This window comes from Phodopus roborovskii, unplaced genomic scaffold, assembly GCF_943737965.1.
Source record: "Phodopus roborovskii unplaced genomic scaffold, PHOROB, whole genome shotgun sequence".
NCBI lineage: Eukaryota > Metazoa > Chordata > Mammalia > Rodentia > Cricetidae > Phodopus > Phodopus roborovskii.
The window spans coordinates 986,681-1,014,279 of record NW_026126606.1 but is presented as its reverse complement, the minus strand read 5'-3'; the positions used below and the strand labels follow the sequence as shown (position 1 = coordinate 1,014,279).

The 27,599-nt window shown below is 45.8% G+C and overlaps 1 protein-coding gene and 1 non-coding gene across 2 annotated transcripts; both read left to right on the top strand.

The window, feature by feature from the left end:
- The first annotated feature begins 155 nt into the window (after positions 1-155).
- Cpsf3 (cleavage and polyadenylation specific factor 3) lies at positions 156-26,740 on the top strand. Its single transcript, XM_051205950.1, is given in 20 exon segments — positions 156-291; positions 4,346-4,409; positions 5,846-5,943; positions 7,160-7,288; positions 8,648-8,825; positions 10,013-10,102; positions 11,154-11,273; positions 11,275-11,305; positions 12,908-13,083; positions 13,772-13,930; positions 14,411-14,536; positions 14,538-14,558; positions 16,683-16,835; positions 17,944-18,052; positions 20,504-20,602; positions 21,493-21,587; positions 22,276-22,363; positions 24,027-24,096; positions 25,693-25,789; positions 26,560-26,740. Coding segments are annotated over 20 exon segments (2,055 nt in total). The 5' UTR covers positions 156-241; the 3' UTR covers positions 26,662-26,740.
- On the top strand, positions 1,801-1,932 carry LOC127237610 (small nucleolar RNA SNORA21). Its single transcript, XR_007835865.1, has one exon. It is a non-coding gene; the product is annotated as a small nucleolar RNA SNORA21 (small nucleolar RNA).
- Positions 26,741-27,599: the final 859 nt, after the last annotated feature.

The following is a 27,599-nucleotide window of genomic DNA, read 5'->3' as shown; positions in this document are numbered from 1 at the left end:
CCCGTGCAGGCGCAGTCTTTAGGCCTCGCCTCCGGGTTCTAATCGCGCGGAGAGGAACCTGAGGGGCCTTGGTCTCCGACCGGAAGTTGAAGAGACGAGCCCAGCTCTGGGCGCACTAGTGCGCCGGAAGTTGTGTGTGGGTGGTCGGGGTTTTTTCCTTTTTAGTTCGCCGAGGCTGTGCTTTCAGTTTAGAGCCTGCGGCGTCGGGTTCCTTGTCCGCGCCGATCCTGAGACTACCAGGATGTCCGCGATCCCTGCAGAGGAGAGCGACCAGCTGCTGATCCGACCCCTGTAAGGGACAAGCTAGAGAGGGAGTGAAGGCCCCGGATGTGTGAGAGCCTGGAGGGGTTGTCTCCTGCGGGTCCGGCTCCCAGGCTCACGGGGTTTGGAGAATGTTCCGAGGGGCCTGCTAGATTCAGTGTCATTTTACTTTTCCTTCCGTCTCAGGGTAGGGTATGTCGGAGTTGGGGGGAAAAAAAAACCCAGGTCCTTGGGCGCTTTCATAAAGAAAGGGTTGCCAATTAGCACGAGTCTGGATCTCACACCAGCTCACGCCTTGAGGGAACCGGCAGGTACAGGGGGACAGTGCAAGGGAGGGCTGTGTCTGTCTAATTATCTCTGGGACCCTACACGTGCTCGGATGGCCGGGGTAGTAAAGACGTGGTATGAGTGTGTATACCTTCAGAGCTCAGACCTTCGCAGAGGGTGAGAGGAAATTACAGAGGAGAAAGCAGAGGTGTCAGGGGGAGAGATTCAGCTCTACGTTAGCATAAAAGACTGGCTTTAGTGGCGGTGGCTTTCAGCGTTCTGCAGTGTTTGCAGAGAATTGCCTCACGCGTGTAAAGGTGAAGAAAGTATCGGTACAGATGCGCTGCGCGATTTGACGCCACACACGATTATTGCTCAGTTTTAGATACTAGCTAGCACCACATGAATGTGAGCATTTTTCAGAAGATAGAAACTACCTCCTTTACCCATTTATTAAGATTTACTAAGCACTTACTGAATGAGTGCACCCAAGTGTCCCTGCTGCCTCCCCCAGATAACACTAAGCAAGTATCAAATAGGGCTGAGTTCATGACTACACTCCTTTGGTGAATTTTAGAGCAGGTGCTGGGATGAATCTGTAAAAACAGACAGCTACTGTGGAGTCAGACCTGAAACCAGCCTCGCTATATGGTAGGGAAGTAGCCCCCAAGATCCCACTTCCTCCTGTGGAAACAACATGCTCTGTGAGGTGAAAAGTTCAGAATATAATGCTCCTTTGATATATGCTACAAGAAGACAGGTAGGCCTTGTACCCAGGGCCTGAAAGCCTGGAGATGGGGCTTTCTAACAGATGGAGGCAAGGATACTATGCATCCTCTAATGTGATAAATGTGTTAAAGAATTCACAGAAATTAAAGACAGTGCAGGAGCCAGTGTCCCAGGGGAACTTGAGAGTGGTCCCAGCTCGAGACCAGTTCACTGTGGTTGTGGTTAACAGCAGATGAATTGGGGCAGGCTATCAGGTCTACCTTGTTTTGTGGAATACTACTTTATTTTGCTTTTTGAGACAGGGTTTCTCTGTGTAGCTTTGTAGATCCGGCTGGTCTCAAACTCACTGAGATCCACCTGTCTCTGCCTCCCAAGTGCTAGGATTAAAGTTGTGTGCCACCACTGTCTGACCATCTTGTAAAGGACCTTTTGTAGATACTAAAGACTGAGTATTTGTTACAGCAGTTATAGTAAGCCAACAAGAGATTTGAAGCAACTCTCTAATACAGTGGGAATTACATTAAGAATGTGGCTACTCCCCTCCCCCCTTTAAAAGCACTCAGTGGGTCTTTTGCTAGTGACCCACTGAGCCGTCAATAAGGGACAGAGTAAAAGCGTCACTTTTGGGTGAAGTGGCAACATGTGTTGTTTGCTTCAATCGGTGACGTGACAAGAAAAAGAACAAACTCCAGTTCGGTAGATGACTAAAAAGATGGACTAAGTGAAGACATCTGGTAGGATGTCACTGAACTGGGCTATAACCAACCAGTAAGGTGGGGGCGATGGGCTAGAAGAATTGGGTTTCCGGAGTTCAGATGTAAAGTCTTGAGGATTTTGTAACTGCAAGATACTATCTGAAGGGTTAGTCTTGGAGCATAGGGGGTACATTCCAAACTCTGAGTAGCTAGTACAGGAGGACAGAGGGTGCAAATGGGAAAGACAGCTCATACAGCTGTGCACTTTAGGGTGTGATTTGGGGTGTGGTTTGTTTGTTTGTTTGTTTGTTTGTTTGTTTGTTTGGACATAGGTCAGGCTATGTAGCCCACACTGGCCTGGAACAGACTCATGACAGTTCTCCTACCTCAGTGTCCCCAATACTGGGATGACAGGATTGCCATCATGGTCAGCTTCAATAATTTTTAGTGTACTTGAGGAATCATCATGGTCAGCTTCAATAATTTTTAGTGTACTTGAGGAATTTATAACCTTTATTATGACTGTAGTACCTAATTCCAGAACATTTTCATTACCCTTTAAAAAAAAAAAAAAGGCCTATTAGAAATCACACTTGTTTCTCCCTAACCCTCCCCCTTAGCAACCTTCAATCTATTTTTCTTCTCTGTGGATTTGCCTTTTTGAGACATTTCATATAAATGGAATCATACAACATGAGCCCCTTGTGCTTGGTTTCTTTCACTTAGCATAGCAGAACAACAGAGGACAAGATAGACATGTTTCTTAATAGAGCTACCATTTTAAAAATATGTGACATGTTCCATAAGTGAATGTATCTATGTTATGCCTCAGTGATGTGGGATGGCAGATTGAGGCTTGCAATAAAGGATACATTAGAATAGGAAGTCAAGAAAGGGTCTGAGAAGGTGAAACCTGAACTGAAACTCAGATGATCTAAAGGAGCCAGTCGTGTCAGTGGCCAAGAGCAGAGCATTCCAGGAAGAAAGCCGGTCTAGGAGCTTCTGAAAACTAACTTGCCATATTGAACATGCAGTACCTGGCAGATACCCCAGTAAAGAGGCTTAAGCACCAGGTACATGTATCAAAGGTCTAGAAATCAGAACAGTCTGGGCTGCAGATACGTAGTCTGAAGCCAGCAGCTTTGTCAGACACTTGAGTGTAAAGACCATGAAGTTGGGAAGAGGTCCCAGGAGAAACTTCAGAATATTAGCATTCAGAGGCTAGAGAGAGCCAAGGCAGATAGATGAAGTGGAAAAAATGGGAAAGCCTAGCGAGACACACCCGAGTGTGGAGTCAGAGACGCTGTTAAGTGCTTGAAGGAGCTCTTAAACAACGGAGGTAATAGCTGCCAAGTAGATCAGTTAGATTAAGTAGAGCTGCTTGTACTTAGTATCGAGGACAACCTCAGAAAGGTAGCTGGGAACAGCTGGTGAATGGAGAGGAAGGAGGGGAGGAAATGCAAACAGACAGGCTGTAGGGAAGCTGGCATAAGAAGGAAATGGGAGTTCATGTAGATAAGAACCCAAGAATTTTAACTAGGAACAGAAATGACCATGGAATTTATTTATCTGAGAGTCTCACTATGTATCCTTGGCTGTCCTGGAGCCCTCTGTAGGCTAGCCAGGCTGGCCTCAGATTCCCAGAACTCTACCCACCAGACAACTTTATCCTCTGTTTACAATCTAAGTGTTGGGGTTTCAGGAAAATTCCACCATCCCCCATTCTTTCTTATTCTCTTACTCTGTGGCTAGCCTGGTGTGGATGGGTATGCATGGGTCCTTCCCATGTCTGTTTGCTGCTAGACCACAAGGTCTTTGAGGTTTGATCACTGTTTCAGGCACATATCTGTCCTGGGCAGTTAGTACTACCTTGCCTAAGAACATCAAGTGGGTTGTGAGCTAGGTTTTGGGGAAACTATATCCAAGAAGCTGTTATGTTTAGCTTAAGGTGTGCCAGAAAAGGAAGGGCTGAAACCATGGGTGACCAGGCTACTTAGTACAGTGATCTCAAGATCCGAGGCTATGACATGGTAGCTTTATCTGAAACCATTGTCCTAGAAGTGTTGTGTGACTGCTCATTTCCATCTTAAACATCCCTCAGCTCCCAAGGACTCTCAAGGTGCTTCTCACCCCTTCCTACCCCTGTACTTATCCTCTGTTAGAAACTGTGGAATTGTCATCTGTCTGACTCCTAAGCAGTTTCAGTTGTGAAAGAGTTTGAATTTACTATGTTGAATGTTACTTGGGTGTAGTGAGACAGGGACTCTCTGAGCCAGGATTTACTCATTGTAGCCTCTTAGTGACACAATGTGTATGTATGTGCCACCAAACCCAACTCTGGACTGCTTTAATTGCTTTTTAATCATTTTATTTCTCCCTTTGAATGTTTGCAGTGGTGCTGGGCAGGAAGTGGGAAGATCATGCATTATTCTGGAGTTCAAAGGAAGAAAAATCATGGTAAGTATTATCAGTGTTGTTATTGCTGTTTGGTACTCAAAGTTGGACTTGGGCCTTGTGCATGCAAGCATGTGTTCTACCACTGAATCACACCCCTAGCCTGGGTAGTGATTGCTTGTATAGTCATGAAAACACTATAGCTCTGTCTGGACTGGCTGTAGCTCTGTCTGTCAGTACTGTCTGGACTGGCTATATATTGGTCTGGTCTAGTGAGCCAGTTATCTCTACAGTACCAGCTGAGAGAGGTGTGCATGTAGGTGGCCAACTCTATGTGATGAATGACTAGCACACTTGTGCTTAGGAATTGAAAGCATTAAGTGGCCTAAAAAGATACCTTGTAAGACTGTAAAACTGCCAACTAGATCTACCAGACTGTCTCTTCCACAGTCTTATACATTCCTGAAGTGTCTAGAGAGCCTGATGACCCTACCCCTTTGGGAAGACATCAAGGACTTAAGTGCCCTGAATGTATGTCAACTCTGGCCACCCCACAAGTGGCATCAGTCCTGTTGGCTCTCTGCCAGGTCCGTCTCCTTGCCTGCAAGAAGGAGGGATTGGAGCATTGGTTCCTAAGGTTCCAAGAGAGAGGCGGGCACTGGCTCTTGTTATTTTGTCCTCTCTTCCTAATGTCAGTCTTAAAACATAGGCATCTGTACCCAGAGTCACCTATTGAAAACATAATCACTTACCTGTATGGGTGTTTGGCCAGAGAGGGCATCAGATCCCTGGAAATGGAGCTGAGTGTCAAACCAGGTTCCGTGGAAGAGTAACAGCCACCAGACAACTTTATCCTCTGTTTACATCCTAAGTGTTGGGGTTTCAGGAAAATTCCACAATCCCCCATTCTTTCTTATTCTCTTACTCTATAGCTAGCCTGGTGTGGATGGGTATGCATGGGTCCTTCCCATGTCTGTTTGCTGCTAGACCACAAGGTCTTTGAGGTTTGATCACTGTTTCAGGCACATATCTGTCCTGGGCAGTTAGTACTACCTTGCCTAAGAACATCTTTTAACCACTGAGCCATGTCTCCAGCTCCCACTGAAGTCATTGATGCAAGAATTTACTAACATGGTAATAACACCCCATGAAAGAAATCCCCAGTCATCAGCCTGCAGGAACGTGCTGATAGTGCTCTCCCTAGTCGGGGAAGTGCTCCAAACCTACAAACTTGGAAATGCCTATTAGTAATGGCGCCCATGAGGAAGAACTAGTTTGTGTCGTGAACCCCGGAGATGTCTTGTATTCTGTATCCTTCCTGCTAAATATGGGCTGTGTGTTAAACTTGAGAGCTTCTTCAGGCACTCCCGTCTTCCATGGGACCGAGGTGTGAGTGCACACACACCGGGCTCCTCTGGATGTGATCTCGCGTCTGCCAATGAGTTTTCATCAGATGTGTAGCAGGTTGTGACCTGTTTGCTGGGTTTTTCCTCCTTCAGCTGGACTGTGGGATCCACCCTGGCCTGGAAGGAATGGATGCTCTTCCTTACATTGATCTGATCGACCCAGCTGAGATCGACCTTCTGTTAATCAGTCAGTAAGTTTCCGTTATAGACAGCACCACTTTTCAAACCTTTCTGTGAGGTTTTGTTTACATTGAGAGAGAGAGAGAGAGTGTGTGTGTGTGTGTGTGTGTGTGTGCGCGCGCGCGCGCGCGCGCGTGCTCATACCACAGTGTTAGGGAGATCAGAGGACAATGTGTGGGAGCTGCTTTTCTCTTCTGTCTGTGGGTCCTGGTGGTCGAACTCTGGTCAGGTTTGTTGACAGGTACCTTTATTCTCTCTGAGCCATTTTCTGGGCAGATTTTGGTTTTTTGTTTTTAATAAGCTCTGAGTAGTGGTACAGGCAGATCTCTGTGAGTTTGAGACCAGCATGCTCTCCCCAGTGAGTTCTAGGTCAGTCAGAACTTGTCTCAAAAATAAAATAAAAAACAAAACCAAACATTTTCTATTAGGAAACACACTGCAGATTTCTAAGTCTAAACTAAGACTAAACACTGTTCTGTCATCAGGCTAGAGAAGTTGATTAGGAAGAATCTGCGCATGATGCAATGAATGGCGGTGGAAAGGTCCTGTCCTCTGTGGGGCATCCTCAGATGAAACCAAGGGAGCCCTCTCCTGGGAGCTCCTTGGCCTTGCTGTCTTGTCACATTCCTCAGTAAGAACTTCACTTAGGTGGTGCCCGCCTTTAATCCCAGCAATCGGAAGGCAGAGGCAGGTGGATCTCTGTGAGTTTGAGGCTAAGCCTGGTCTTCAGAGTGAGTCCCAGAACAGGCAGGACTATGTAGAGAGACCCTGTCTCAAACAAACAAACAAACAAACAAACAGAACTTCCCTTAAGGAAGGCATGGTGGTGCACACCTGTAGTCCTAACACAAGGGAGCCTGAACCTGGAGGGTTACTGTGAATCTGAGGCCAGCATTGACAACACAGCAAGGCTCTTCATGAAGTTGTTTGTTATAATTATGGCTGTCTATCCCCCTCTAATTAATCTCTGATGGGGGGAGGGGTTCAAGAAGGCCCAGAGGTTAGAGGTACTAGCTACCAAGCCTGCCATGAGTTTGAGCCCTAGACCCATGTGGTAGAAGAGACCAAACATTGCCTCCTCTTGGTTTTCTAATGTGACCAGACATTGCCTCCTCTTGGTTTTCTAATGTGTCCTCATGTCCTCGGCACACGTGTCCATTGAGTAGGAACTCAATGGGGTGCTGGCTTCTGGTACCCAGAGCACTGATGGCCCTGCTTCTTTGTCAGTTTCCATCTGGATCATTGTGGGGCTCTGCCCTGGTTCCTCCAGAAGACAAGCTTCAAAGGACGGACGTTTATGACGCATGCCACAAAGGCTATTTACAGATGGCTCCTCTCAGACTATGTCAAAGTCAGGTGAGTCTCTTCAGTGGGTCATGCCAGCGACACCCCATGCTCACAGTTCAGGTACAGACTGCATTGTTTCAGAAGGATGCCATAATCTAGCTTCAGGATACACCTTGTCCATCATCAACACCATCCAGCTTCAGTCTGTGTATGGTGTCACATCCTTCCAAACCTGTGTAAATGTAGAACTCGAGAGGTCTCATGGAAACGCCCTGTGAGTAGTAGCATTTAGACATTCCAGTAACTTAAGACTGACTGCATGAAGCATAGTGAATTCCCTTCTTTGGACAGTCTGACCAGAGAAAATTGCCTTAAGTGATGCTGTGCTCTGGAGAAGTCGGCACCAGTTGTAGGAGAAATGTCCACTCCTCTACATCAAAGGGTCCAACATGTTTGTGACACCTACCATGTGAAGTATTAGCCTTCAGCAGTTGGCTCTTACCCAGATAGCCAACATGGTGTTTGCTACTCATCATATGTAAATACAAAGGAATGGAAAATGCGTAATGCAAATGTTGCTAACCCATACCGCATAGTCCTCAGTGCCCAGTCCCCTTGAATCCTCACAAACTCATGATGCCAGCTCCTCTGTGAACCCATTTTACAGACAGTGCACATGAGGCACAGTTAGGTCATTAACCTAAAGCAGTCTCAGTAAGAAACAGCTGGCCTGTGAAACCATCCAGTGTGGCTACAGAGTCTGTGTGAAGTTCATTTCTATAATTTTTAGGAAGTGTTACACTTGACATTGAGAGACGTCCTTTTCCAGGCCAGTGAAGAATGCCTGCTATGTGTTCATGTGTGTGAACATTATTCCCTCAGGAATGGTGGAGGAAGAAGTTGAGAAATACCATATTAAAGAGTGATTTGTGTAGCTGGGCCCCTGTAACACAAACCCATGATCCTGCCTCAGGCTGGTACAGGAAGATTGCAAGCTCAAGACCAGCCTGAGTGTCCCTGTGAGAGCCTGGCTCCATGGAATGACAAAGGAGAGTAGAGAATAGGAACGTAGCTCTGGCACAGCGCCTGCCTAGCATCTTTGCCCTCAGATCCAGTACCCAGTACTTCACATTAATAAATATGCAGGGTGCTATGTCTTAATGACCTGAGGTTTACATAGGATCAGGAGTGTTTGAGTCACACTCCGCTCACAGTTAAGCTTTGTAACTCTGCTTAGTATTATAATAATTATAGCAGCTATCTGAGATTCTAAGCTGTAGGGTTTGTTGTTGCTGTTTTGTTTTCAGTATGGGAACTGAACCTGGAGCCCTGTGCCTTCTGGCAAATCTCTGTCCCTGAGCTATAGCCCCATCCCTGTGTACTGTGCTGTTAAGAAATATTACATCCATGTGTCACCTACAATTTCAGCAACATATCGGCAGATGACATGCTGTACACTGAGACAGACTTGGAAGAAAGCATGGACAAAATCGAAACCATTAACTTCCATGAAGTGAAGGAGGTGGCAGGAATCAAGTTCTGGTGCTACCATGCTGGCCACGTCCTGGGAGCCGCCATGTTTATGATTGAGATTGCAGGTGTGAAGGTACGTTCTTGCTTGGACCCCCTTCTTCCCAAGAGGAGTCAGTGCAGAGCTTCCTGTCCCCTTGGAAGCTTCCCTAAGATTTGCAGAAAGTTGGAGCACTGAGACAAGTTAAAGTCACTGCTGTTCCCTCCCCATTCTAACAGAACGGTTCCCCAGCCATCACGGGCTCCGTCCCACCTCAGGGGCCTTCAGACAACTGGTTAGGAAAAACTACATTTGTGACTGCCTTTCTTTAAAACTAAAACATGGCTCAGTATGTAAAAGTGTTTTCTGAACAAGCCTGAGAACCTGCATTCAGTTCCTAGAGCCCACAATAGAAGGCGAGAGCCAATTCCCAAAAGTTGCAGTTAACGAAGTTAAAACATGATTTGGTGTTTATGTCCATGATTTGGAAAGATTTAGGGAAGCACCTAAACAGTGTGGCCTGTGGATGTGAAGGGGGGTCAATCAGCACAGAGCTCTGCAGCCATGTTGAGTGGACTAAGGATTTTGTGTGTGAGTGAGTGTGGGGGGGGGGGGGTAGGGAGGGAGGAAGGTAAGAGGACAACTTGGAGTTGATTTCAACCATGTGAGTTCCAGGGAGTGAACCCAAGTCATTAGGCGTGGCAGCAGGTGCCTTCACTAGCCAAGCCATCTAGACTCCCAGAGCAGCTAGCTATGTCTACACTGTGGCTGCACCCCAGCATTAACTAGGCAGGTTTTTAAACATAGCCACCAAATGAGACCTAGAGGAGAGCCTTGGCTTCTCTCTTGTAAGTTTTCAGTGATTCTGCTTTAGCAAGTGGAGAACCAGGTTTTAGCGACACATTGTTGCTTCTTGTCTATTTGAAGTGTGTGCACTCTGAGTTGTACTGTGTCGATTCTTGTGCTCTGCCCCAGGGCACCAGAAATAAACAAGACATAGTGAAGAGCAAATCTGAATTCTCATTGGGAATTGTACTGATATGTGTGTTATCTTTGAGGGAGTGAATATGGGGTGTTTTCCTGGAAAATTGAGTAATGGAAACATGGGGTGGCGTTCATAACTTATTTATTCATTTAAAATTAGATGCAAGTGTTGCATGTGAAATCTCTCAGATTTTCTTTTTTTAAATTCAACTTTACTATTAGACTTCAGGATTCAGTTGCTTACCAGGGAATGGAGCCTTTTCCAAGTCTTGATTTTCTAGTTTTATGTTTTCTCACAGCTGTTATATACAGGTGATTTCTCAAGACAAGAAGACAGACACCTAATGGCTGCCGAAATCCCTAATATTAAGCCAGACATCCTTATTATTGTGAGTATTAACAGGCTGGGTTACAGTTGGTGTGATGCAATCAGAACTTGTAGTGGAAAAAAAATCTCACTGTCAAATTCCTGATGTTGTTGATGGAAGTTCGTGTTTTCTTCATAAGGACTTTCCTGGATCTTTTTTCCCCTTTGCTATAAAGTGCATTAATTCTAGTCTAGTTTTAGAAACATGGTCTCTCTCAGCTGGGTGAGGAGACAGGGTATGGCTCCCTGTAGCCTGCATATCTTTCGGGGTGAGTTTATTAGACCATATTAAACAGTGTTAGAGATGGTCCCATTGCCTTTGCCATGCTGATGGCCTTTTCCACAGATACTTGTCACATTTTGTTAGTTTTCACATCTGAAGGAAAGGAGACTGACCTATTTCAGAAGCACTTTTGATGGAGTGGTGGTTGACACTGTCAGGGAATGGGCGTGTACTGGACCTGCCACACATGGGAACATCAAGTACCTTTGGTCCCTGTTGCTGTCGCTTGGACACGTAGCTGCCTACGGGTGAGGGTCCCCTGCTTGTTGCTGTCACTATGCAATATGCATAGCAGATTCCTCGTGGCTTAGCCATGTGCTCAGCACAGGCACCAGCCTTACACTGAGGAAGATTGTTTCCATCTGGCAAGAGAGGCACTGCCTTTCCTGGGGCTGCTGCTGTGAGTAGGCAGGGCTTTGCAATCTGCATTTCTCATAAGTCCAGGTAATGCAGCGATTCCCATGTAGTGAGGTGATTGAATACGAACCTGAGAAACATTACCTACATCAGCATATACAGCTTTGACTTCTCCAGGTTAGGAGGAAAAAACATGTAGCAAAGTTCCCTTGAGGGAAGAAGGAACCTTTCCTGCTATTTCCTGGCTCCATTTCTGTAACATTGAACATAAGATTGGAATTCTAATTTATTTACTGTTTTTTTTTTTTTTTTTCAGTAGACATGGTTAATGCCATGTTGCTGAAGAGATGAATCTCAGCCTCAGCTTTTCCTTAACACTTTGACTTCTGCAGGTTGATTAGTCTTGGTCTTACATATCTCCCATGTTCTTTAGGAATCTACGTACGGAACCCACATCCATGAGAAGCGTGAAGAGCGAGAAGCAAGGTTCTGCAACACTGTACACGACATTGTCAACAGAGGGGGCAGGGGCCTCATTCCTGTCTTTGCTCTCGGGAAGAGCTCAGGAGCTGCTGCTGATTCTAGGTATTTGGGCGACTGTTGAAATCCATTTACTCTCATGGCCTTAGGTACAGCATCCCATCTTTCTTCGTTTAAAAATTTGCTTTGGGAACTAAAGGTGTAGCCCAGTGTCAGAGTGTTGCCCGGCATACATGAGACCCAGGTTCAGTTCCCAGTGCCATAAAGGTAACATGGGGACCTGTTGCTAGTGAGAGCCAGGGAGATAGCAGGCACCTCACGTCTACTGCTATAAAAGCCAGGCTGGTGTGCCTTTCTGCTTCCCATCAGTTTCAGGAGCCTTCCAGCATGAGACCTTTAGACTAATAGTGTAGTCCAGATTAGCTGACAGTTCCCAAGTACTGGGATCCCAGGCCTGACCCTTCATCATTGTATTTTCAGGATTTTTCACGGTATTAAGTATGTTAAAAAAAAAAAAAAAAAGACTCAAAACTACCTACATGTACTATGTTTCTACTTAGGTAAAAATACAAACATGAATAGAAACTGGAGTGTTTTTTATTTATTTATTTTTTTTATTATTATTTTGTAATGCTTCTTGCTGTCTCCAAAGACTTCAGTCAGTGTTCTGACGTCCTACCAAGAAGGGTGTGCTTTGTACTGACTGATCCTTCCAAACTTGAGCAGTGATGATTCTGTGAGGGAAGCGTTCTTGTAGACGGTTAGCACCTGTGTTCATAGTGAGCAAGTGAGCGTGAGAACTAGAGAGAATTGCTTCCTATGCTTCTGTGCTGCCGTTTTTGAGAGTCACAGTTTTTGTCACTGTGAATGGAAAACAGGCGAGGGAGGATGGGCTAGTGCACTTCATGGAGGTCGCGCTGTTCAATCTTGTGAACCTGATGTGAGTCAGTTGGTCTGTCAAGTTGTGTGTGAAAAGCTGTCATAACCAGCAAAGAGCAGAGGAGTGAAGGTGGAACTGTGATGTCACCCTCATAAATAAAAATGTCAGTCACCCGGTAAAGCTGATTGCAGGGAGTTATTGAATGATGCCTCAGTGTAAACGCCCTACGTACCTCATGTGTGCGCCAACCCTAAACTCTTCATAGACAGACGTTTCCTGGGTACACCTGAGCAGCCAGTGGGCAGCATGTTTATAAAATGCTGGGACTTAATGAGTTTCCTCTGAAACCAGGCCTTCATATGAAGGTGTTTTGTTCACACTTTCACTAGTTGGCAACAAGTGGTTTGTGTAAAAGGTTTTTGGAAACACAATTATAATAATACGACTTAGTAAGCAGTTTCTAAGTCCATTTAAATTAATAATTACATTAATAATACTTGGATTAAAACCTCTAGAGGAGTCGGTGTCTCTGGAGTAGTAAGTTATGGTCTATTAGCCAGCATAAATTTGAAATGAAGCATTTGTTAATAGATCCACATTTCTGATCTCTTATCTCAACTTTATATTATTTTTAGAGGTCATACCAGTATTTAGATTTATAATTTACATTAATAAGGAATAAGGTAGCTTTTCTCAAACTCATTAAACACAGTTGTATAGTACTTCATTTCTCACTTGTTCAAATATTTTTATTTTTGTTATCATGAATTATTTGAATTGTTTACTTCCTGTGGTGAGTGATGTTGCCTCTCATAATATCCCTGTAGATGAGTACTGGCAGAACCACCCTGAACTACATGACATTCCCATTTACTATGCATCGTCCCTGGCCAAGAAGTGCATGGCAGTGTACCAGACCTATGTGAACGCCATGAATGACAAGATCCGAAAGCAGATCAACATCAACAACCCTTTCGTTTTCAAGCACATCAGCAACCTCAAGGTGATTGGGGGAGGGGAGGTGGTTGTGGGTATGTGTGTGCGCATGTGTGGTGTGTGTGTGTGCATGTGCATGCGCATGTGCAGGGGTAAACTGCAGCCCTCCTTACTCTACAGCCTGCCTCATGGTCCTGGAACTCACTGTAGTTGGGTCTGCCTTTGCCCTGGATAGCCACACTCCCTCAGTATACAGCTGTAAATTTGGATCTCTTCTGCCACAGAAATCCTGACAGGAAAAATATGGCAGGTCACAGGTTTAGAGTCTGCTGCTCACATCTGGTCATCTGATTAGCATTGCAAGTTCCATGTATGAATTAATAAAACTCCCATGTTTGGCTCTCCAAAATCAATTAATAAAATCTGATTTAATGTAAAGTATATTACAATCAAAACCTTTTTAAATAACATGCTTATAGTATTAACATATTAAATTTGTTTGTTTGGTTAGCTTTGTTTTTTGAGACAGGGCTGACTTGGAACTAACTCACAGAAATCTACTTGCCATTGCCTTCCATGTGCTGGGATTAAAGGCCACCATGCCCAGTACATTTTAATTTTAAATTGTGGCACTTAACACAAATAACACAATGTTATCTGGTCTTACCATGACCCTTGCAGAAGTGTGAGTACCCTAAGTGGAGACTGCTTTGACCACTTTGTGATCGGCTTTTAACCCTTCCTTTGTCTCTCAGAGTATGGATCACTTTGACGACATCGGCCCCAGTGTTGTAATGGCCTCTCCAGGCATGATCCAAAATGGCTTATCCAGAGAGCTGTTTGAAAGCTGGTGTACAGATAAGAGGAACGGCGTCATCATCGCAGGGTATTGTGTAGAAGGGACACTTGCCAAGGTCAGTTACCATCTTGGGGTGTGAGTCACTATTTCATCCAGAATGCTGGAATAAGTCATGTTCAGGTTCTGTGGCATTTGGACTTATGGTTACTTTGTGTAGGCTGTACCAGTTGAGTTTTCTCAGGCATTTTTGCTCAGAAGTGTGCCTGTGCCATTTGGATGCTGATGCCTGGGAGGAGCTGGTGCCTGGGAGGAGCTACTGCAGCAGAGAGTTGGGTGCAGCCTCATGGACAGCTGAGGGTTCATTGCCAGCATTTCTAGGCACTGAACACCAGTTAATCTCCTGGCCTTTCTGATTAAAGGTTTACTCCATGAAGAACATAAGTGTTGTTACTTGCTAAGTCATGGGCATCAGGATGACTGTGATGGTACAGGTCCTAAAGTTGACATTAGAGATTGTGACTGCTAAGACATAACCAAAGTGCACCTTCTTTTGTCTAATTGCATAGTCTGTTTTTCTTGTATTTGTTTCCAACAGCACATCATGTCTGAACCTGAAGAAATCACCACCATGTCTGGACAGAAGTTGCCACTGAAAATGTCTGTTGATTACATTTCTTTCTCTGCTCACACAGATTACCAGCAAACCAGTGAATTTATTCGGTGCTCTGAAGCCGCCTCACGTGGTTGGTCTGTGTGTACCATGTTTAGCTGTAAGGTACATGAAATGCAGGGGCTCTCCCAAACCTCACCTGCCATTGTGAACAGAGCATCCTACTAGCACTTGGTCTAACCCTTATTGCTCCCATGTGAGTTAGGCCTGCTGTGCTTGTGTTCCTCCATTTCACACTGAGTCCCTCAGACTTATCAGTCCTATTCTCTGCCTCTCAGGTAGCCTAAGAACCAGGCATGGAGGTGTGGCTACTTGCCTTAACTCTGGCTCCTCCAGTGTATCTTCGGCAAATTGTGTAGCCTCCTCATGCTTTATAATTAAGGGCGATGGCAATTTATAAGGTCATTGTGCAGACAGAATGATCGAGAATGTGACATTCTTGACACAGCCTGGCCCACAGAGCATGCTTTGTATCGTTACTAAATTGACAGTGCAAACATTTGACAAGAGGAGAAAGTACATGTTCAATGTGTACATAGACATAGAAATAAACGTACCGTGTTCTTTACTAGTGTTACTTATATTTTTTAATTACCATTTTAAAAAAATAGGTCAACAAGATAGTTCTGTGGGTAAATGTGCTTGTCTCACAAGCCTCATGACCTAAATTCAGTCCTCAGAACCCTGTAAAGGTAGAAAAAGAACTGACAAGAGCTGCCCACTGACTTCACATGCATGCTAAGCCTCTGCACCTTCCACACATTCGAATACTTGCACAGTGATGCTAATTTAAAAAAAAAAAAAGCAGCAGAAAATAAGCGGTTACATATTTTGGTGGAATTTGAAAGAGTTAAATGGAAAACAATTAGGTTTTTTGCTGCATGTCTTCTACTCAGGGCCTCTTGTTTATCCATGAGGCTGCTGGTGCACATTTTGGCTAGTGTGACACCTAGTGGCTGATAGTGCTTTTGATAGTTAGCTTTTGCTGGTCCTCCTAGGTTTTTTCCCTCTGCCCTTGATGAACAGACTCTTCCATGGAGAAAATGACTCCCCTCCTTGGCATCATATGTAGGCTGTAGAATTTGAGCACAGTGTAGACTTAGACCCCATCATGTGTTTCTGCCATGTGTATGATTGATTCATGAGTGCTGCCCCATACCTCAAAGCCAGATAGAGAAACTGTTCTGCTTTCTCAGCTCTGCCAATGCCTCACCTTCAGTCGGTGCATCTCAGGGCCGTATGGTTCTGTCTGCCTCTGGTTTAAACCTCAGCCGGGACTTGATATTTACCTTGTAATAACCAGCACTTTGCAGTGTGTGGCTATGTGTGAAGCTACAGCTGTCATAGTGTTAGCATGCATTTACTGCATGCATTTACTGCATAGGCATTTACTGCACATGGAGTGCCAGGGTACTCAGGCTTCTTACCCATGCCCTTGCTTGGTCTTGGCATCCTACGCTGAGGAACCCAGCACTTGTGGTATTACAGGGAAGCTTGGTCAGGGTTACACACTACTCAGCAGTGCTGTGGTTAGTGTTCAGGTTTGGGCTGACAAGCCTTTGCCCTGGATTAATGCTGGCCATGCTGCCAAAGGCCAAATAGACGCTATTTACCAGTGGTTTGGAGACTAGTTGCCTGCCATGGAAGACAGAAGCAGTAAAAGCAAAACAGATTGACTGACAGCCAGTGCTAGAGTGGTAGATACCCTTTGAAACATTGCATCTCATTTGCGGTGCTTTAAACTATCAGAAGCCTAAAGAATGGATGTTTTCCTAGCAGGAACAAAAAAAAAAAAAAGTTCGTTTAAAGCTGGAAGGGCCATGGAAGCCGTCTGGTTTAGCTTTTGATGTGAGCAGTAGCACTAGAGATGACAAGAGCGTGTGCACCCATCAGTAGTCCCTTTATGCTTTCTTAAAGTAGGTGCGCCCAGGATGCATGCCACAGGTCTGGGCAGATGGCTCGGTATGGCTCTGAGTGCCACCTGCTCTTTCAGAGTATCTGTTTGGTCCCCAGCACCCACACCCAGAGATTCACAGCTACCTGTAACTCCAGCCTCTGCCAGACCCTGTACTCACATGCACATAGTAGAAATAAATTTTAAGACAAGAGGACTGTTTCCTCAGTTCAAGTGTGAACGCGTCATGAATTAACTCCACTGTGGTGAGCGGTTCTTTATATCTCATCTTACTCTGTGCAGATTTTAGTCCATGGGGAACAGAACGAAATGGCCAGGCTGAAAGCAGCTCTGATCAGAGAATACGAGGATAACGATGAAGTTCACATCGAGGTTCACAATCCTCGGAACACAGAGGCCGTGACCCTGAACTTCAGGGGGGAGAAGCTCGCCAAGGTACAAGGCAGCAGGTGCTGATCCCAACCGTGTTCTTTTCAGGGAGATATGTTCAGAGAGAGAGTGTTGATGTATTTTGGTAACAGAGAAATATGTTCAGATTTTGTGTGTGTTTGCATATATTTTGCTTACATGTATATCTGTGTACCGTGTGTGTGTCTGGTCCCTGAGGAGGTCAGAAGAGAGTATCAGATCCCCTGGAACTGGGGTTATGGATGGTTGTTAGCCACCAGTTGGACCTGGGCAAGAGCAACAAGTGGGCTTCACTGAGCTGTGGCTCTGGAAAAGAAAGCTAATTGGTGGATAGCCTTTCATACAGAACCTTGAGGGTGAAAGGACCTTTGGGCTCAAGGTTGCAGCTTTGCTCTGAGAAGGGGCTTTCTGTCTAGCTGTGCTGCTCACAGATGGGTGTGACTCAATAAAACAGTCCTTGCCTAGCCACACCCCAAGATGGATCCATAGCACCAGAAAATGTTTACAGTTTTTAAAGCTTTTTTTTAAAGTTCCTCTTGCCCCCATCACCGCAATGAAGTCAGTCTGTCTGGGGTAAAGCAGGGTTGTCAGCATTCTGGGAGTGTGTAGTCCTGTCTCCACAGTCAGTCAGAGCAGAATGAGACTGATGCTGTGTGGCAGCCTTGCTCACTGCTCACTACAGCTGCACTAACTAGTGTAGACATGTCTCCATCCCTGGGAGCTCACTGGTCTGTAGTGGAGACCGTTTACATGGAAGGAGGGTGGGTGCCAGCTGGGCATGCCGACACATGCCTGCTATTCTAGCACGAGGAGATAGAAGCAGGGTGAAAGGTTCAAGGCCAGGTCCTGCTCTATAGTGAGGGCCAGGCCAGGCCTGAGCTACTTAGGATGCTGTCTACAAAACAAAGCAAATAAATAACATAAAAAATTGTAGGTTTTGAATTTTTACGGTTTCTGTATTTAAGTGGTTGAAGGTGTCATCTTAGTGTGAGATCCTGTCCTTACTGGACTTTTTCTTTTATGTGGCTAGCACACTCCCCAATGGGTCAGAGCACCCCTCCACACACCCCACCCATGCGATCACAGTCTGAAGCCTTTACCTTTGACACCACCCTGTGTTCTCTGTTTTTACTAGGTCATGGGCTTTTTGGCAGACAAGAAACCAGAACAGGGCCAGCGGGTTTCTGGAATTCTTGTTAAAAGAAACTTTAATTACCACATACTTTCTCCCTGTGACCTCTCCAGTAAGTACACTGTTAACTGTGGTGCAATCTGATCTTAACAATGCACAGAAGTCTCAAAAGTGCTCCGGCTAGTGTGTATGCATGTGTGTGTCAGAGGCCAGCTGTCAGGAGTGGGTTCTCGCCAGTGTGTGTGTGTGTGTATGTATGTACATGCACATGTGTATAGGTCAGAGGCCAGATGTCTGGAGTGGGTTCTCACCTTTGTGTGTGTGTGTGTCTGTGTGTGTGTACATGCACATGTGTGTAGGTCAGAGGCCAGCTGTCTGGAGTGGGCTCTCTCCTACTATGTGGGTTCTAGGGATGGACCTTGCCTCATAAAGCTTCAGTGACAAGCTCCTTTACCTGTTTAGCTATCTGGCCACTCAAGTGGTCCAGATTTAAAGTAGCAACAAGTCAAAAAGGAAGAGGGAAATGTAATCTGAATCTCTCCATGGAAAGATTTTCCCTGAAAATTTGTTGAAACTTTGGGATGACCAAATCACAGCTTTTAGGAGTAGCTCTCTTGCAAGGCCGCACCTCCTGACGCTGCAGCTGCCCTTCTCTGTCTGCCCTGACAGTGGAGTGCATCAGCCTCCGAACCAGCCTTCTGCGCCCCCAGACTAATGTTTGGTTTGGTTTGAGACTGCTTGCTGTGGTACTGGGGATCAGCCTTAGGGCCTGTGTGTACTAAGCAGATACTCCACCACCTAGCTACATTGCTAGCTCTTTTCCTTTCTTATTGTGAGATAGAGCATCGCTGTGTAGCCGAGGCTGCCTCAGACTCATAGTCCTCAGGACTCAACCTCCTAAGTAGCTGGAATTGGACTCATGGACCACCATGCTCAGCTAGCATTTTGTTTTTTTACATTTGTTTTGGTTTGGTGTGAGTGTGGTGTAAGCATGCTTAGTCCCAGGTACACCTTGTGAACCCCCAGGGCCCTCTTGAGTGTGAGCATCCTCAGTCCTAGGTCACCTTGTTCCTTTATGACTCAAACTTTTTATAACTTGCTTGGCTTTTTCATTCTTCGTTTCTCCAAAAGAATGGCCAAGGGGAGAGAATAAACTGTAGTTCTTTTATTTTTTTTCCAAGATAGGGTTTCTCTGTGTATCCTTGGCTGTCCTGGAACTCACGCTGTAGACCAGGCTGGCCTTGAACTCAGAGATCCCTGCCTCTGCCTCCCGAGGGCTGAGATGAAAGGTGTGCACCACCACTGCTGGTGAAAATTAAACTCTTAACTATATCACTGCACTGGACCTTCCTTGCATTGTGCAAGGACGTAACACAGATCGTGTAGCTAGAGACCTGTGCGTGCACACAGGCATGTACTAGAGAAAAGTGGGGTTTGAACAAAGCTAAATAGGACTACATTTATGTTTGTAAATTTGCTTTTTTCCCCGTAATGTATCAGTACTTCTATGTGAGCTCTGATCTGTGTAGAGTCTGAGCTATTGATGAGTACTGCTTTCACAAATGATACAGGTAACATAACAGGCACCAAGATTACTGTTTATGTTCAGACAAACAATGGATGCACACTCGGTGCTGCCAACTTGTGCTTTGTGAGGGTAAAGGGTCACAACAGCCGTAATGAGATATTTACCATAACACATACAAATAAATGCACAAGCTGTTTTCTCACTAAGTCTTTAAAAACCTTTCTTAAAATTTGTTTTTATTATTTTAAATGTTTTGTACACATACTGGTGCCTGCAGTGGCTGGAGCTATCAGATCCCCATGCAGCTGGGGTTAATGGCAGTTGACCCAGCCTGGGTGCTGGGAATTGAACTCGGATCCTCTGTGAGAACAGTGTGTGCTGCTAACTGCTGAACTCTGCAGCCTCAGTGAACTCTCACTCTTTGGCCAGCTTCCGGGCTAATGCTGGACACTGAGGAGTTACTGAAACCCTGTCCCGGCTGTTGATGTGCCAGTCTAATGAGGGACCAGTGTTAGAGGTACAGCTCTGTTCATAGAGACAAGAAAGGAGAGTTCCCCCAGAGACGTGGGAAATGCCAGGTAGTTATATAGAGACAGTGAGCAGGAAAGAAGGCAACGATGGCTGGCATGCTGGCTTGGAGACATGAAGGACCTAATATGTCCAAGGATTAAGGGGACTTTCCTGTGTCCAGAGCCAGACTGAGTGGGTTGGAGGTGACATGAGATGAGATGAGTGTAGGAAAATAGACTGGGAGACATATGTAGCTCCAGCCTGCCACAGGTGGGCTCATCCTGCTGGGTCTTGGGTAGGTGCTTAATCTGCTATGTTTTTCTTAATCCATAGAGTGTATTTTTGCAAGTTGTGTTTTGTGTGATTTGGTATTGTTTTGTTTCTTAGCTGTTGTCTTACATTGTAGCTGAGACTGGCCCCAGTCTCAGATCCTTCTGCCTCTCCCAAGTGCTAGGATTGTGTGTTTACCATCATGTTCATCTGGTCTGGTTTCTTACAGTGTATTCATTCTTATTTTCTTTTCAGATTACACTGACCTGGCCATGAGCACTGTGAAACAAACCCAGGCCATCCCATACACTGGGCCCTTTAATTTGCTGTATTACCAGCTACAGAAATTGACAGGTGTGTTTACAGAAATTCACTTCATTGCATTCTTTAGTAAAAAATTTTTATATTTAAGAAACAATGTACTTCATCTTAATAATTGTCTCAGAATCCCATGTGTTGTTTTATCGCCTCAAAGTAAAAATGCTAAAAATACTTCAAGTTTTTAAAGATCCCACCTGTCTTTGATCACTTACCATTCTAAGAATGTCAGTTTAAACATTCTCCTCATGTTTAAATCTGTTCTAGCTAACTATACTTAAGGTTTTAGATGCTGTGTCTCTGTTTTGCCAGGACCGGTCTGTAGCCGGCATGGTAAGACCCCCGTGAGAGCCTAACCCTGTGTCTGTCATTCTCACCATTTTAAAGGAAAGGTTCCTGTTTTTACCCTATGTAAGGTGATGACTGAATCACCGGTGTGGGCTCTCAGAGGAGGCACTTGCTGCCACTGAGCCCCTCACCCCTGAAGCAAAGTGCTGTCCCATAAGAAGTGGGGGGAGGGTTCTCCCCACCTTAGATTCCCTCATCCAAGAGTATGGCCAAAAAGGAAAGTCATGAATTAATGATTAATTAATTAATGAATGAACTAGTCCTTGAGGAGATTGACTCTCTGAGTGACAATTGAACTCAAGGTGGAAGTGGGCAGTTGGCCCATGAGGCTTGCCCTAAAGCTGAGGTGCTGTGGAGATGGATCCCTCTAGGCAGTGACCCAAGTGTTGGTGCCTGAGGCGCATGTGTATGAATTGTGTACCTTGTAGTCTCCAGTTTCTATGAGCAGTTGGAATAAAGCACAACTGTTAAAAGTTACTAGTCTTCCCACTTACAGCAGCTGTTTTAACTATCTCTGCAGAGACTAATGCCTCCTAAAGTCTAGAAGAAAATCATATGACCCTTATAATTTTCTTCAGGTGATGTAGAAGAATTAGAGATTCAAGAAAAACCTGCTCTGAAGGTGTTCAAGAATATCACTGTCATACAGGAGCCAGGCATGGTGGTTCTAGAGGTGAGATTTAGTTATTGCCTAGGGGTGGGGGAGTGAGATATCACTGTCACACAGGAGCTGGGCAATGTTTGTATGCCTGTAATGAAATCTGGTGCCTTCTTCTGGCCTGCGGGCATACATGCAGGCAGAACACTGTAACATAATAAATAAATAAATAAATAAATAAATAAATGTAAAAACCAAACATCTGGGCTGGAATGGTCTCTTCCAGAGGACCTGGGTTCAATCCCCATCACCCACATGGCCACTGTGGCATAACTGACTGTAACTTCAGTTTCAGGATATCTGATACCCTCTTCTGACAGACATACAGTCTTGAGGGGTGGAGTGGGGATACACTGGTGAGACCCAATACCAACAAAAATTCTGATATGTATATGTATCGGTATCTGGTCGCATTACACACCTCGTGTTTCACCCTCTTGTCCTACTGTGAGTCTGAGTTTAACCAGCACCAGCCGTTATGTTGCATGTGTTACGTTGGGGTCAGTTTTCTCTTTCAGTTAAATAATTGGGGAGATTAAATGGCATTGCTTGGAAAACCTTTTGCCACAAGGGGACTTGGAGTCTCACGTGACTGGGAGCCAGTTGATTCCCTGAAAAGCTATAGCAGCCTGCTGGCCTGACAGGCAGAGCTCACAGCAATATGGCTGCGGTTCTACCTTTCTGACTCACCTTTGCTTTGTAGTGGCTGGCGAACCCCTCAAATGACATGTATGCGGACACAGTGACCACCGTGATACTGGAAGTTCAGTCGAATCCAAAAATAAGGAAAGGTAGGGCCTGCCCTATGCTCACCAACTCATCTCTCTCAGATTCTTAAGAAGGAAAAGAATCAGTGGAGCCCCAGAAAGGTAGAACCCTGTTTAGTTACAGTTCTAAAACACTGTGAACAGAGATGCTAAGATCTGTTCAGCTGAGCCGCCATGTCCTCAGGGAGAGAGCGGTCCTTGAAGGGGCCAAATAGAATGGCAGCTCCAGCCAGTGAGTGCTTGTGCCATGACTGGCAGGTTCGCCCTGTGGCTGCACAGATGTGCCACTACACAAGGAGGCACCCTGAGGATAGAATGTCCCTGTCTCAGAGACACGGTGGGCACAGGGGAAGGAAGTAGAACTGGTCACTCCCCCCGTCACATGACTGACATGAGTAAGCAGGCCATGTCCACACCCTCCCTTGAGCTGCTGGTGAGCATCTGGTTGTGGGTCACAGCAGTGTGAGAGTCTCTGCTCAGTCTTCACCCTTGCCTTTGGCCCTGCGAACAGTGCTGCTGTTTGCTCTGTGGGGCTGCTGTGGTTGAGCACTAAGAGCACCGGCTTAGTGGGCATCAGGTCCTGGAACCTTCGCCAGCCCTGAGAATGGTTCTGGCCGGGCACAGTAGTGCACACCTGCCATTCTAGCACTTGAGTAGGGGAAGGAGGGCAAGTTCAAGGCCAGCCTGGACTCTACAAGAGAAAAGAGACCCTGTCTCCTGTTTACTCTGCCTACCCTTTGGGGGAGCAGAAACCATGAGTGAGCACTTTGTTGTGTAGCTGGTGCAGGCCAGGGAGGTGTGTGTAAAAATGGATGTTCAAGGGTGACCTTAACTCCAGATTAAAGATGACTCATTTTGACCATCAAGTTCTGTGTTCGTTGGGTTTTTTTGTTTTGTTTTGTTTTACATCATTATTAATAGGCAGACACCTTCAAGTAGTAGTATTATTATCATTATTTCATTTTGGTTTTTTAAGACAGGGAGGGTTTCTCTGTGTAGTCCTAGAACTCACTCTATAGACCAGGCTGGCCTCGAACTCACAGAGATCCATCTGCCTCTACCCGCTGAGTGCTGGGATTAAAGGTGTGTGCCACCACTGTCCTGCCTAGTGAGTGGTTTTTTTTGTTTTGTTTTGTTTTTTAAGGTTTACTTTTAGTTTCATGTGTATGAGCACATGAGTAAAGGTGCCTCTAGAGACCAGAGTGATCAGATTCCCTGGAGCTGGAGTTGAGGTTGTGAGCTACCTCGAATGGGTGCTGGGGTCTGAACTCAGGTCCTCTGCAAGAGCGAGAAGTGCTCTTAATTGCCAAGACATCTCTCCAGCCCTTAAGTATTGATTTTTATTAAAACATTCGTATCAGATGCAATAGCAGTATGGTAACTGAATATAACGTTTAGATACAGGCGAGCTTCATGTGTCCTGGAGTCTTTGGACCTATCCTGTCCTGAGAATATGAGTTTGAGAAATGTGGGAAATAAAAGTGAACTGGGTGTCATTGTGGTTCCTTCCTTTATAAAAACATGAACTGACACAATGCCCATGAATTTGCCTTATGTGGGCGGGTGACACATCCCATGCTTTGACTTTGAAGTCTCCACGGTTACTTCACGTCCCCATAGCCATGCTCTGGTGACCTGTTTGGTGGCTATAAATGGGAATATGAAAACTGAGCTGTTTGTCCTCTAGGTGCGGTGCAGAAGGTCTCTAAGAAGTTAGAGATGCATGTTTACAGCAAGAGGCTGGAGGTCATGCTGCAGTAAGTCTCAGGTGCTGGGTGTGCAGGCACACAGGTGTATGCGTGTGTGGGTGTGAGGGAACAAATGTGGGAGTGCTGAACTCGTGGAGTGTTCCCATACTACTCACATACTAAGTTGTGTCCAAGTTCACTCTGGTTGGTGCCAGATGCCAATGCCCAGCCCGGTTGGCACTGTGCTTACAAAGCCTGCGCATCTGTCAACTGACGCGATGTCAGATGAGTGTCACTGTACCTTTAAGAGTTATTTAAGTGTTGGCTCGGGTGTGAATTGTTTGATAATGTGGATGTTCTAAGCTCCTTCCAGTAAGTCTGTCTGTAACTATGAACGTCCCTAGACTGGTGTGTTTCTACCAATATGCCCTCCTGTGGGTGATCTTTGAGCTGACTTCAGGATGCTCTTAACAGTAAATAGTTAATTTATAATTTCAGCACCTAACATGGTACCTAAAGTGCTGATCTCTAATTGGCTTGGTGAATGAATAACTTAGTTTTCATTAGAGACAAATGTATGCAAGACAAAGGGAAGAAAGATAAATTTTGGCTCCTGGTTCAAAGGACTCTGCCAGGTAGCCTTGGCTTTGGCCTGATATGGACTGGAGCATCATGGGGGGGATTGTATAGAGGAGGAAGCTTACCTATATATTCTCTTCTTCACAGTCACGGGCTGTCCCCATCACAGTCACAGGCTGGCTGTCAGGCTGGCTGTCCCCTTCACAGTCACAGGCTGTCCCCATCACAGTCACAGGCTGTCTGTCCCCATCACAGTCACAGGCTGTCTGTCAAGCTGTCTGTCCCCTTCACAGTCACAGGCTTTCTGTCCCCTTCACAGTCACAGGCTGTCCCCATCACAGTCACAGGCTGTCTGTCCCCATCACAGTCATGCTCCCAGTGTCTTGGTCGCCCAGGCCTCATGTCCGTTACCAGTGCAGCTGCACCAGTGGCAGCCTGATGTGAGTCTGGAAGGGAAGGAGTTGGTCTGTAGATTAGGCCAGAACCTATCACCTGGTAGCCAGTTTGTACACCCTCTGAGGACGTTGCAGGTTCCAGTCATGACAGTGGCAGCTTCTGCCTCAAAGTCAAGAGTAACTTAGGTAGAAATCTTAGTGTTTGGGGGGTTTTTGTGTCCCTTCTGGTTTTCTTTCATACTGGTAATAGTGGCTTTTTAATGACTTTAGTTGGCTTTTGTGTGTGTGTGTGTGTGTGTGTGTGTGTGTTTTGTTTCGTGTTTTAAGAGACATAATATCATTGTATTGCCCAAGTTGGCCCCAAACTGGAGGGGTCACAATATCTATGCTACATAGAAGCTGACATCCATTCTAGACAACTTTGTGAGACCCTGTTTCAGAATAGAGTGTAAAGGGCTGGTGTGGAATGTCTTCCTACTGTGCAAGGCCCTAAGCTTAGTCAGGTATCAAATTAAAAACAAAACCAAAGTGGAGTATTCCCATGAATAGAGCTGTGTTTCAGCTGTTGTACAATGGATAATCAATAGCATGTCTCCAGAGTAGCTAAATAAAAGCATCCTTCTAGAATTTAGACCCCTTGCACCGGTAAAGTTGGACTTTCTCAGTGATACCAATTTCTGTCCACTTAAAGGGACATATTTGGAGAAGACTGTGTCAGTGTGAAAGATGACTCTGTCCTCAGTGTCACGGTGGATGGGAAAACAGCGAATATTAATTTGGAGACTCGGGTATGTAGCTATCCATGTGTTTCAAGACATTTAGGGATGAGGTGAAGACCGTAATAAGATTTCAGCCCTGGCAGTTGGGTGCTGCAGTTTGCTGGCTCGATTGGTAGGGGTTTTCACAACCTGGACAAAGCCTGGGTTCTCCCTGGTGACACATAGAGGTGGGCATGTGGGAGTGCGTGCCTGTAATACCAACACCCTGGCTCCAGGTTTGGTTTGGTTTGGGTTTTGAGATATGTATGGGTTCTTATCCTGTAGCCCGGGCCGGCCTTGGAACTCTGTGGCACTGGGTTTTGTAGTTGAACTGTAAGACATCAGCGACCAAGCATGCCCGTAAGCTCAGGAGGCTGGGGCAGAAGATCACAAGTTCTAGGTTGGCCTGAGTTAGAACAAGTTTGAAGCAAGTCTGTATAGTGAGACTAATGTTGCCTTTATAAAGCAACAGCAATAACAAGGCAGTGGCCATAAGATGGTTAGTTTGAGTCAAATATCACCAAATGGTGAACAGTTTACTACACCCATTGCCTGCTAAATAATCTGTGCTACACAGACTGACTTGCAGTACATCGAGTATCATGTACTGAGTAGATAGTAGGGCCTTTGGCCTAAGAGTCAGTTCCTGCCCCTCCCCTTCGGCTCTCCAGTCAGTGTTGTGAGAACACTTCCAAGCCACAGGTGGATAGGCCAGCAGCTGGGGTCCTGGCAGTCAGCCTGCAGGGTTTAGAGTGTTCATTTGATTGGTTGTAGGTTGAAGCTTATGCTTTCACTTTCAGGTCGTAGAGTGTGAAGAAGGAAGTGAAGAGGATGAGTCCCTCAGAGAGATGGTGGAGCTGGCTGCCCAGAGGCTGTACGCCGCCCTGACCCCTGTGCACTGACCACTTAATTCCCAGCACTTGAACTTTTTTTACTCTTTACCTCTTGTTACTTCAAATAAAATACCTTAGTTTCTCTGGGGTGGCCTGTTTCCTTTCACTTCTGATGGCCTGACTCCTGCTGGATCCCAACTGATTTGTCCATTGTTCTCCTCCATCCTCCCTGGAGCTGCCTGCAGGCCCTTTACCCAGCGCTGCTGGGATCCTTAGATCTTCCAGCAGAAAGGAAAAGCCATGGTCCATGTTCACAGTTGAAGGCAAATATTGTGCCACAGGTTTGAAACTCGTTCTCTAGCCCCTTTAGAAATTCTTATGTTTGTAAAATCACCCCTTTCGGGGAGCTGCGCGCTCAGGTCAGAGACAGGAGCTTGCTGGTGCCTCACCCTCAGAGCATACTATCAAGCTACGGAATTGCGCCAACGGAAGCTATCCCATGTACCTCCCCTCCTAAGTGTGTAGACACTCCTGCACTTTATCTGACCTCCTTAGAATGCAATTAATATTTAAAAAAAAAAAAAGCCCAAGTCCTGTGTCTGGCCCATATCAAAAGTCTAGGGCCCAACATCATGCAAACGTTTATCATATAAAACTAAGCATTTCGTTTTAATGCAATGGCACGATGCCATCGAGTCTGGTGGACTGGAATGAGGGTCCCTCAACAGCTCTGGCTTTCAAAGCTGCGCTTTACTGTGTCCATCAAGGCTAGTAGGGAAGGAGAGGCTCGGACTTGGCCAGTGATGGGGCAGGTGCGCCTGCTGAAGCAGATCCCAGCTCCGCCAGCCTGAAGCTAGGTACCCTGAGCTTTTCAAGTCTCCAGGCCACCGGAATCCTGGGGGTGGGGTGAGCCAGCTAAGAGAGCCCTACTCACCCGACCCAGAAGCGCCCGCGGGAGGAGGGAGAGCAGAGCCGCCCCGCCCACCGAGGCCCCGCCCCCTCGCGGA